This window comes from Mustela lutreola, chromosome 3 (genome assembly GCF_030435805.1).
Source record: "Mustela lutreola isolate mMusLut2 chromosome 3, mMusLut2.pri, whole genome shotgun sequence".
Taxonomy (NCBI): Eukaryota; Metazoa; Chordata; class Mammalia; order Carnivora; family Mustelidae; genus Mustela; species Mustela lutreola.
Window position 1 is genome coordinate 163,904,570 of NC_081292.1, and position 12,199 is coordinate 163,916,768.

At 45.7% G+C, this 12,199-nt stretch overlaps 1 protein-coding gene across 1 annotated transcript in view; it reads left to right on the forward strand.

Moving 5' to 3' along the window:
* LOC131827230 (contactin-associated protein-like 4) overlaps positions 1-12,199 on the forward strand; it is a 130,433-nt gene that overhangs the window by 49,391 nt on the left and 68,843 nt on the right. Inside the window, exon 3 of the mRNA XM_059167384.1 lies at positions 48-241. Within this exon, the coding sequence (XP_059023367.1) occupies positions 48-241 (194 nt within the window). The remainder of the gene's footprint in view (positions 1-47; positions 242-12,199) is intronic.

A 12,199-nucleotide genomic window follows, 5' to 3' on the forward strand; every position in this document is an offset into this window, starting at 1 on the left:
TGTTTCCTGCTCTTACTGTGGTTTTGTATCTCCTTTCTCTCCACAAGGAGCTGGTGGCTGGACACCCCGTGTGTCAAACAGAAGCCAATGGCTGCAGATTGACCTTGGGGACAGGGTGGTGGTCACCGCAGTGGCCACACAGGGCGGGTACGGGAGCTCCTCCTGGGTGACCAGCTACCTCCTGATGTTCAGCGACAGCGGCAGGAACTGGAAGCTATACCGGCGTGAGGAGAGCATTGCGGTAGGCCTTCCGTGGGACGCGACCTCCAGGGGCCCCCAGAGTGTCTCCTGCCACCCCCGGGCCAGGGTCTCAGAGCCTTCAGAGAAGCAAACCATTCCCAGAGGCAGGATATGTGAAAATCCGTGAGCATCAAGAAAGGAAATGATTTCATAGCCCAGGAACAGTTGGACAAAACCCTTTTGTTCTGGTCACAAGTGGGAAAACCCACCCGTGCTCTGCATGACCTCGCAGAGGCCAGGGGTCCCAAGCCTTCCTCGGGAGCTCAGATGTGGCCCTGTCCCTCCTCCCTGACCCAGGGCTCCTGAAGGACACGAGCCGAGTGGCCTCATCGGCTGGCATTCGCAGAAAGTCAGCTTTCTGATTGCATCCCACAGCCTCGGGCAGGAGCGGACTGTTTACTCAACTTCCGTGACTTTCAGGACGTTTGCCACAGACCGCGTCCCTCTGCGTGTGTAGTTAGTGAGGCAGAGTGTGTGCGACTGCGCGGGTTCTGACCAGGGTGGGAGGAGGCGGGCGTGTGGGCAGTGGAGATGGTCCAGGACCTGGGTCCCGCAGAACAGCAGCGGCAGGGAAGCCACAGACCACGGAAACCAAGTGCTGAAGGAGCTGCTCAGCGACACTCGGGTGGGAAGACGCCTCTTCTCATGTAAACAGCAGAGAAGGTTGCTTTGGGGTCACGCAGGCCCAAGTGTCCTACAGCCCCTCCTGTGACGTCCACACCCTCTTTCTCCAGCCAAGGCCACATCTGCTTCTGCTCCAGGGTTCGGCGGCATCTATGCAGCCTGTCTGGGATAAGACAGTTCTGGGCACACCACCAGAGCTGCGGCTGTGAGCCAGGAGGCAACATGCCCACTGGGCTGGAACCAGGAACCAGCACCCTGGTTCCATTAGCATAACGCAAGTCAGCCCTCATCCCACAGGGCAGGTTTCATGTTGTCAATGCCATTCAGAGGAAGGAGCGAGATGCCGTGAGGTCCTGTGTCTCAGGCCCCAGCAACCAGGCAACACCCCCTCGCTGCTTGTCTTGGGGAGCAGGGGCCCCGACCGAGCCCACACAGTGACACTGGGATGAGCAGAGGGGTTCGGGCCCAGGGTGGGAGCACCACAGACACTGATCTCTCCATGGAGGTGGGAGCCCTCCCTGCCTGCAGACATGCTTCTCACGGCCCTGTGCAGGTGGGGGGCGAGACCCCTCCCTCCTCTCACGGGGCCTGCGGGGTCAGGACTACACTCTGTGACCTCACGCACAGTATGAATTCTGGGAGGATGTGATTTACCAATATCATTACCTTTTCTCTGCCACGACTGTGTGGGCCCCCTTCACCATAAAAAGTGCTTTAGTTATTGTTACATGTCACCTAAAACTGACCATCTGAACAGTTTTTAAGCGCACAGCTTCCAAGGCCCTAAGCACAATGCCCCCATCATCTCCAGAAGGCGCTCATCCTCCCAAACTGAAACTCTGATCCCATGAGACACAGACTCCCCACCCCACCCCAGGCCCTTGTGTCCACCCTCTGCCTTCTGTCCCTATGAATCTGATGACTCTCCATGTCCCAGGTAAGTGGAATCCTACACTGTTTGTCTTCTGGTGACAGGCTGAATGGTGGAGTGTGATGTCCTCAGGGGTCAGCCATGCTGAAGCAGGTGTCAGGATCAGCCTCTTTTTTTTTTTTTTTTTTTTAAATTTCTTTTCAGCGTAACAGTATTCATTGTTTTTGCACCACATCCAGTGCTCCATGCAATCCATGCCCTCTCTAATATCCACCACCTGGTTCCCCCAACCTCTCACCCCCGCCCCTTCAAAACCCTCAGATTGTTTTTCAGAGTCCATAGTCTCTCATGGTTCACCTCCCCTTCCAATTTCCCCTAACTCCCTTCTCCTCTCCATCTCCCCATGTCCTCCATGTTATTTGTTATGCTCCACAAATAAGTGAAACCATATGATAATAGACTCTCTTTGCTTGACTTACTTCACTCAGCATAATCTCTTCCAGTCCCGTCCATGTTGCCTCCTTTTTAAGGCTGAGTCACATTCCATTGTTTGAGTGGGTGACATCTTGCCCATCCATCCGTCTGTCAATGAACACTTCAGCTCTTGGGATTATATAATGGTGCTCTGAACCCCGGGGTGCAAATATCTCACAAAGACCTTGCTTCCACTTCCTTTGGGTGTGTACCCAGACTTCGACTTGCTGGGTCACGTGGTGGTCCTGTGTGTCATTTTTGAGGACGTCCAGACTGTTTTCCATGTGCTGGGGCTGCGCCGAGTCACAATCCCCCGATGGTCCCGAGGCTTCCAGCTTCTCCATCCCTCACCACACCGGTTCCCTGGTTCTGTTCGGTTTCGGGAGCAGCCATCCAGCTGGTTGTGACAGGGCATGTCAGTGGCTCTGATGGGCATTTCTGATGGCGAACATCTTTTCTGTGCTTGTTGGCACATCTTGGGAGAAATGCCTGCTCAGATCTCTGGTCATTTTTTTGATCAGGTTGATTTCGGTGTGTGAGGGTAGGAGCTCGTCATGCATTCTGGTATCAGCCCCTCATGAGACCCCTGACTTGTAAGCCCCTCCTCCACCCCACAGGTCGTCTTCTCGCTCTGTGGATCCTGTCCTTTGATGAACAGAAGCTTTTAGTTTTAATATGATCTCTTTTGCTATTTTTATTGCCTTAATTCATATCTAAACGGGACATCATAGGTTATGCAAAAGTAATCTACCCTTAAAAATGTCAATAAAGGTACACTTAACTATTTTATATTCTAATCTGGGTGTGTTTCCTATTTAGCTTTCTTTTAACCTGAACACTCGTTACATTCACAGGCGTGAATCCCACCAGTCGATACTTATTGGGATCAGCCTGTTACACTCTCTTAAAATAGAGCCACTGATCCTGGTGTTTCCAACACTGGCATTCACAGTTAGCTGCCTTTATGATAAATCAATTTCATTAGTGTCTGCCCTTCCCATGAGCACTTGCTGTAGACAGGAATTGTGAAATCAGCAATAATTAACGTGTTCAGTTTTATTACCTAAAATATGAACGCTCTTGTCAGTGAAAACAACATGCTTGCGATTACCTTCAGCATCCCGTCTGTAGATCTCTGATATTTACATTGTTTTGTGCTGGTGTCCCTGCCAGGCAGACGAGAGTTCCTCATTCAGTCCTGTGGGTCAGGTTCACCCGAGTGCGTCTGTTGGCGCTGCGCTCAGACCGTGAGCTTTGGTCCAGAGACCCTCGGGCCACAAGCCTTACTCGGTCCAGGGACCCCCAGACTGTAAGCCTCAGTCCAGGGACCCATGAGCTCAGCTCCCCCACACAGGCTGGCCCTGAGCCCACCCCCGCAGCTGCCCCTGCCCACCTTTCCTCGTCCCACAGCCCCACAGGACACAGGTTCCCACCAGGCAATGGACTTCAGTGTCTGCACGCAGGGTGCCACCTATGTCCTTCATGAATCCTCTGAGAGTTCACTGCCAGGTCAGCCTCCGGTCTTAGAAAGAACACCTGTCAGCCCCACTGCTCTGCTCACCTGTCCAGCTGTCCCCCTGGAGAGCAGGGCTCCCCACGGGCTGCCAAGCCCCCAGGGGCTGTGCCCGTGAGAACACCTTTACTCCCTGCAGGGGCCATCGGAGCCACATTTTCTCCCATGAGATCCCACCAGAACTCTAGCTATTTCTGAACCTGAGGCATGAGGTGTTCAGGATTCAGTGACCATCACCCTTAGGGAGGTTGTCCCTGTTGTGCATGTCCTTCAGGGGATGGGCACACCCGTCTGACACACGCTGGCAGCATACTTGAGGGAAAAGGAAATTAATTAAAGTAAATTTAAGTTTTAGCACAATAACCAGTGCCTGATTAATGGATGCTTTTCTCAAGGATACATGGCAGTAGGTACTCAGAATTATTGAGTCATTCGCAAATTTAAATTTCTTGAAGACCTTCCAAATATAAGCAGGAAGATAAAATGCAAGGAGGCGATTGTCACAGGAAGGACACGAGCTGTTGCATCCAGAGACAGACATGGTGTGGCCTCCCAGGAAGGCAGGCATCCCTGGCATGGTGCTGGCACCACAGGCGGACCACGGGTCTGGGCTGCGTCACAGCATTTCCTTCATTTCTCAAAGGTGTGGGTGCTGAACTTCAGTCCTGTTGGTCTTTCGTGTGTTCGCTTGGATCATTGCCAACTTCAGCGGCTGATGCTGAGGACACACAGGATGTGCTTTTACAAGAGCCACCATGAGTCAGTAATGTTGGAAGATCGCATGGCCATGTGTTGGTGACACAGACAGAATAGCGGCTAGTAGTGTCAGCAGGCCTGGGTTTGAGTGGGAGGGCGGCTCCTCCAGGAGGTTCCTGTGCTCCATTCATCGTCTGGGTTAGATCTGGACTGATCTGAGTACCCAGAGGTCACATGGCATTCTGTATCCAAAGGGGCCTCCACAGGACCATGTTGTCAGAGCAAACACCACTCTCCACAGTGCTGAAAGACCGACGTCACACAAGGAGCAGCCAGAACGCCCAGGGACTCCACTCTGGAACTGATAGGACGGGCTGCAGAAAGTTCCGGAGGAAAGGGGGACTGAGCCACCTGGTCAGGGCCACCTGGTCAGGAAGGACACGGAATGTTCTCCCCTCCCTGAGCTGTCGTGGAGCCATGTGCCCACCCAAGCTAGAAACGGAGGTGAGTGCTACCTCCGGATCATTTCCCTGAGGAAAGCATTCAGCGGCTTGGGCAGGGCAGCACCAAATCAGAAGAGACTTGAAACCAGGGGTAGAAAATAGGAAAAAGAAAAAAAGAAGTCATATATTTATATATGATTAGAACAGAGCCACACACTTGACTTTGAGTATATTTTGGTCACTAGAAGAAACTGTCTTCCAAAACCTTAAAGAAAGAAAAACTTATATATAAATAAAAATATGGGTAAACATGAAGAAGGGACGGAATATGACTGTAAAGATGAAAATTTAAAAAGATCCTAAAAAAGGAATTGATAAGATAAGAAGTTGGTTGAAAAAGAGAAAAGAAAAAAAAAAGGAGAGAATGTCCTCAGGCTGGAGACTAGAACAAAACCATACACTAGATTTAGGGTTTATTTGTATCCATTAGAAGAAACTATCTGAAATTTTTAAAGAAAGAAAAACATGTATGTATACATGTATGTATACATGTAAGGTTAAATACAATGAAGGATTAGAATATGACTATAACAATGAAAATTTAAAATGATTTTTTAAAATGTATTGATAAGATAAAATAGTTAAAAAGGCTAAAATAAGAAAGAGGAAAAAAATTTTTTAAATAAGAAAAAAAGTAAAATTTAAAAAATTTAACTTTTATTAAAGACTAAAGAATCATGGGGAAAAAAAAAAAAACATGAATTCTACATGCCTCATTCCTGTAGCTCTTGAGTTCCACAGTTCTCACTGAATGGTGAACTTGGTCATGGCTGGATGTTCTTGCTGATTTTCTGGAGGAGGGGCCTCTTGCAGTGGTTCTCAAATGTCTTTGTCAGAGACGGAATTGCAACCCCTTTGCCAGGGGCTGGGCTAAGTAATTTGCGCTGTTTTGGTCTCAGGAGCTTTTGTTCCCTGAGCACTTTCTGTCATGCTCTGGATGACAGGAATGAAGATGGCGGCCTCCCAATCTTTCGCCAGAGAAGCCCAGAGCTCGGGCCCCCGCTCCTCAGTGCACCCTTAGAGGGAAGCAGTCAATCTTTCCCATCTCCCTCGCCTCCGGCCACGCTCTGAGCTCACCGGCCTATGACCGAGCATTTCTGTCTCTGGCACGCAGCCCTGTTTGGAGCCTCCAAACTCAGCCGACTCCTGCTGCGCTCCCACGCCACAACTCCTGGAGGAGGAAGGAGGGTGTCTCTCTGGATCTGCCACTTGTGGGGTCCCTGCTCAAAGCGCAGAGACCCAACTGTGCCCGGACCATGGTTTAAGGTAACCCTGAGCTGAGAGTCCACTGCTTGCCTCCGTCTCTGCCGCTGGCTTTCCCGCTCTGATACCTGGGAGCTCTGCTGCATTCAGACACCCTCGGTGTTTCTGTGACCCTGAGGGTCCTGAGACCACACTATCCCCATGAGGGTGCCATCCCCTGCCTAGCCTCTGGAGCAATGTCCTTCAGTGTAGCAGACTTCTGAAAGTTCTTATTTTGTGCTCTGCTGCTCCACCACTTGCCAGGAGCTGGCCCCTCCCCTGGCGGTCTATCTTCCCCTGAGTCGCCTCAGAGTCATTTCTCTGCAGGTCCTACCTTCCAGAAAGTGGCCACTTTTCTGTTCCGAGAATTGCTGCTCTTCTTTTCGATCTCCTGTTGGGTTTATAGGGGTTGATAACTATCTGGCTAGATTCCTGGGACCCGATGATATTTAGGTCTCCTATTCCTCTACCATCTTGCTCCTCACGCCTAAATGGAATTACTTTTTGATTTCGATTTTAGATATTTATTTCTAGTACATAGAAATAAAACAGTTTAATATTATTACCTGAGAACTTGACATATTGGTTTTTGAAGGTCTTTTTGGCTCATTTTTATATGTGTTCTTGGAATAGCCTACAAACAGAATTAAGGCATGTGGGAGTAAAAACAGTTTAATGGATTTGTTTTCCTTTCCCAGTTGGATGTTGTATTCATTTTCTATCCTTACTGACTTGCTATAATGCTCAGGACTAGGTTGAAAAGCAGACACAAGAAGACATCATGCCTTGTGCCTAGTTTAGGGGGAAACAGTTCAGTCTTTCACCTTCAACTATCATGTTAGATGGATGCAACTTGTGAGACTGAGGATGGTCTTTTCTATTCCTATTTTGTTGAGAATTTTTATTATGAATTATTGTTGGATTTTATGAAATGTTTTTTATCCATCTATCAAAATGATTGCGCAGTTACTATATCTTTTTTTTTTTTTTTTTTTTTTTTTAGATTTTATTTATTTATTTGACAGAGAGAGAGGTCACAAGTAGACAGAGAGGCAGGCAGAGAGAGAGAGGGAAGCAGGCTCCCTGCCAAGCAGAGAGCCCGATGCGGGACTCGATCCCAGGACCCTGAGATCATGACCTGAGCTGAAGGCAGCGGCTTAACCCACTGAGCCACCCAGGCGCCCCACGCAGTTACTATATCTTTGTTGATTACTTTCATTAGAGTTTTATAGTTTTTCCCTCTGCATAATTTATGCATTTTCTAAGCTAATTTGTAATTTGCTAAGTTTATACTTAAGCATTTCATTTTTAGAGGACCAATGTAAATAGTAATATGATTTTAATTTCAAATTCCACTTGTCCATGGCTGGTATGTAGGAAATTTATTGACATTTGCATACTAATCTTGTGTCTTTTAATCTTGCTAAAATTCCTCATTATTTCCAGGAAGTTTTTGTCAATTCCTTCAGATTTCTACATCGGTGTTAATATCATCTGTGAACATAGAGTTTTGCTTCTTATTTCCCAATGCATACAACTTCTGTTTCTTTTTCTTGTCTTATTGCATTAGTTAACACAACATGGAAGGCAGGGTTGAGAGGGATATCATGTCTTGTTCCCATTCTTAACAGGAAAATCTCAAGTTTCTCACCATTAAGTATGATATTAGGTATAGTTCTTTTGAGGATATCTTTGATCAAGCTGAGGATACTTCCTTCTTTAGCTAGCTTGCTGAGAGTTTTTATCATAAATGCATGTCGAATTTTGTCAAATACTTTTGTCTGCATTTAGTAATAAGATCATGTGATTTTTCTTCTTTACACTGTTAATGTGATGGGTTACATTATATGATCTTGGGAGTGCTTTACCTACCTGACATACTTGGGATAAATGTACTTGGTTATAATGTATAATTATTTTTATATATTATTGGATTGATTTGCTAATGTTGTGTTGGAGATTTTTGCATCTGTGTTCATGAGAAGTACTAGTCCTCAGTTTTCTTTTCTTGCAACTCTTTGTTTTTGGCATTATGGTAATGCTGGCCTCCTAGAGTCAGTTAGGAAGAATTTCCTCTGCTTCTATCTGCTAGAAAGGAGAGAATTTCTCTCTTAAATGTTTTGAAAAATTTACCAGTGATCCCATCTAAGCCTGGTGTTTTCTGTTTAGGAAAGTTACTAACTATTTACTCAAGTTATTTAATAGATGTAAGTCTGTTCAGATTTTCTACTTCTTGTGGTGTGAGCTTTCAAAGACTGTATTTTTCTCTTTTTTTATGTAATTTAAATTCAGTTGGCCAACACACAGTACATCATTAGTTTTTGATATAATGTTCAATGATACATTAGTTGCATATAACATGAAGACTGTATCTTTCAAAGAATTGGTCCATTTCAAATAGGTTCTGAAATCTGTGGACATAGTGTTGTTCATGTTATTCCTTTATTATATTTTTAATGTCCATGGAATCTGTGGTAATATCTCCTCTTTCATTCTCATTTTAGCACTTTGTGTCCTTTCTTTTTTCATTAGCATAACTAGAAATGTATCACTTTTATTGATCTTTTCACTGAACCAGCTTCTGATTCCATTGATTTCCTCTACTGATTTCCTGTTGTTTTTTAATATTTTTAGTGGTTGACATAGAATTTACAATATACTTTTAGAACTAATTCAAATTCACTTTCAAATAACACTACACCACTTCATGAATATTTTCTAATGTGAATATTTTCTAATAACAAAATATCCCTATTTCTTCCCTCCTGTCTTAATTATTGCTGTCATTCATTGCCCTTATACATAAGCATATGTATGTGTGGGTATATATGATATATACGTATACATAATTGAATACATTGTTGATATTAATTTGAACAAACTTATCTGCTAGATTAAGAAAAAGTTAAAGTTTTTATTTTACCTTCACTTATTCCTTCTCTGATGCTCTTCCTTTCTTCATGACCTATAGTATCTCTTTAGGAACTTCTTTTAACATTTTCTATGAGGCATATCTGAAACTAGGGGTGTCTCCTGAGCTCACCCAGCCAGGGAGCATTAGTCCTCAGTCCAGCATTGGAGGTAAACTGCATCAGACTCTGAGTTTCTCAAGTTTCTCTTTCTCTAACAACTTTCTCTATTTGTTGAGCCATTGTTTGACAAGCCATAAATTCTTTAAACATGCTTTACCTTATATATAACCTAGTTATAATAGTTGCACAAATAGTCTTTGTCAACAAAATCCCGATTTTGTATCCACATGGACACAGATTTCTTTAAGCAGCTTCTCCTTATGAGCCACACTTTCTCATTCTTGCGTGTCTTTAACTTTCTCAGATAATGTATTGCAGCAGCTTGAGGTTCTTGTAGTTATCCACCTGTACTAAGTCTGAAATTTGTTTCCTATGATAAGAAGCACTGATGTTGCTGTATAATTTGTGTTATGTATGGTTTTTGTTTCTTAATTTTTCGTTTCTATTTGTAAACCAGAGCTAGTGGTCAGCCGGTGCCTGGCAGAGTTCTGCTTATGCATCCCCAGCTGGGAGGGCTTCCAGCTTTGCTGACTGAGGTATGTGTGTGTGCAGTTGAAGTGGTCTTCACATCTGCCAGGACTTGGGTTTCTACTGGCTCGTGTGGTCTCCATGCACAGCAAGGTTTCCCAGCTGGCCCCCTTCAGTCTTCCTGTGCTTGAGCATGGCCTTTCCAATGGACGGGAGACACAGGAGCTCATCAAGGATGGGTGTTGTCCCATTTCCCTCACTTTCTGTTAATTCTGGATAGTCTGTTGCTGGTCAGTTACCAGACCACATCCTCAGGCGTGCTGCCTGCTGGCCTTGCCATTTGCCGCTGACATGGCCACAGCTAGGCCTGGGAACTTGCACTCCAAGCTAAGGGAGTCTCCTTGGCTGCAGAGCTGCTAGTCTTCAGGGTTGACTCCCCCACCCCCACCCCTCGTGGCACCATTGATGAGCTAGGATGGGAGTAGGACCAACCCATGCAGGGACCTCATAGAATTCCATTATTCTGACACTTCGATTCTCCTGTGCTGTAGGTTCTTATAAGTAAATTCTTCTCATTTCTTGTTTGGCTTTGGGGGTTTCCAGAGCATTTGGGTGGCTGTTCATGACTATTCTGTCTGGTCTGATTCTCCATGTTAGCGGTGGTCCTGCCAAGCCCCTCGCTATGCCCTACTGGGAAAAAAAGTAGTGTTTTTTAATCTTGTTCCTACTTTCTAAATAAAAGAAGAGCAGAAAAGGAAAGAAGAGCAGTATTCAGGATGCGTGTTCTGAGGACACACCTGGCATGAGCACCTTTGAAGCTCTGCCTTGAGGTGAACTCACTCTATGGGGAAAAAGGCTGCATCCACCCACCAACTGCTGTACCAACACCCCCTGGGCTTCCTACAGTTCTGGAAGCACAAGTCTAAGAGCAGGTGCTGACAGGTTTGGGTCTGGTGAGGGCCCCCGCCTGGTTCTTCCCCACATGGGGAAGTTAGATCAGCCTCTGGGTCTCCTGTAGGAGACACCGTCACAGTGGGGTTAGGGTTTCAACACAAGAATTTGGGGAGACCAACGTTCAGTCGACAGCAGAGTGAGGTTATCTCCCTTGTATGGAAGACAGAAGGGTGGTTATCTCCCTTGTATGGCTGAGTGTCACTCTTGTGACTCTACTACTTTTTCTTCCCATTCAGATTGCTACTCAGTAGGTCTTAAACAAATGCTCAATATTTATTCTGTTCCTGTTGAGTTTAAACACTATTTAAAATTAGACAATGTGACATTGCCGTGGTCAGATACTTTTTATGGTGGATCCAAGCTGACTGGAACCAAGTACTAGATTATGTGTATTTTTTAATCAAGTTAAATTTTTTCTACAGCATTATTAATTAAACTTGCATTCAAAGTGGTTTGCATAGCATTCCACAAATCATCTCTGCATCTGTATCTGTGTATGAATAATGCTGGAAAAGACCTCATCATTATTCAGCTCAGAGCACTCACGTTCTTCATATAAAGTCCGGTGGGTTGGGAGTTTGGGGCCACTTTTCAGTTAATTGCCAAAGATCAAATTTATTAGTGATGAAAGTGGCACAGAACCTTAAGTCGTTTGATGTCCAAAAAATTGATAACAGGGGATACACCCCAACCCTATTCATGTGAGTAAGTGTGTAGTGTTCCCTGCAGAGAACCAGGCCACAACGTCCTCTTGAATTTGTTCCAAGCTACATAAGCGTGAGTCTCTGTATCTTCACTATTGTTTACACAGGAGATTTTGTGCCCCTGAAGTAAGTGCTGAAAGTGGGATCTGCATGGAGCAGCTAATCAGAGTGCTCCCCCCATCTGGACCCTAGTTTCAGGCTCAGATAGAAGTGAGGGTGAGTGTGTCCCCGGTGAGCCTTTCAGGGAGGGTGTTGGGATGCATTCAGGGCCCCAATCACACGTTGATGAATCTCAGAGAACTGTGACTATTTTAAGGCAAAAGGGACCACATCTGGCTCATTCCCTGAGACTGAGGGTTTCAGGCTTCAGTCTGCGATCTGGCCTTGTGCCAGGGTCACTGCCCAGCGTGCTTCCCGGGTGGAAGCTGGGAACAGCCCAGACACGCATGCAGCTGACTGGGCAGGCAGCAGAGTGAGGCCCTGAAGGACAGTGGCTCTAGCATCCTGTTAATCACTCCCTTACATCATCACAGAATGTAATCATTTAGTAAACAAGTCACTTCTCAACATTAACTTTTTTAATTTAATTATGAGCATATAATGTATTATTGGTTTCAGAGGTAGAATTCAGAGATTCATCCATTGCAGACAACACTCCATGCCCATTCCATCCCGTGCCCTCCTAAAAGCATTCCCCAGGTACCCCGCCCCCCAGCCCCTCCCCTCCAATAACCCTCAGTTTGTTTCCTAGGATTAAGAGTCTCTTCTGGTTTATCTCCCTCTCTGGTTTTGTTTTGTTTTATTTTTCCCTCCCTTCCTCTATGATCCTGTTTTGTTTCTTATATTCCACATATGAGTAAGATTATATGATAACTGTC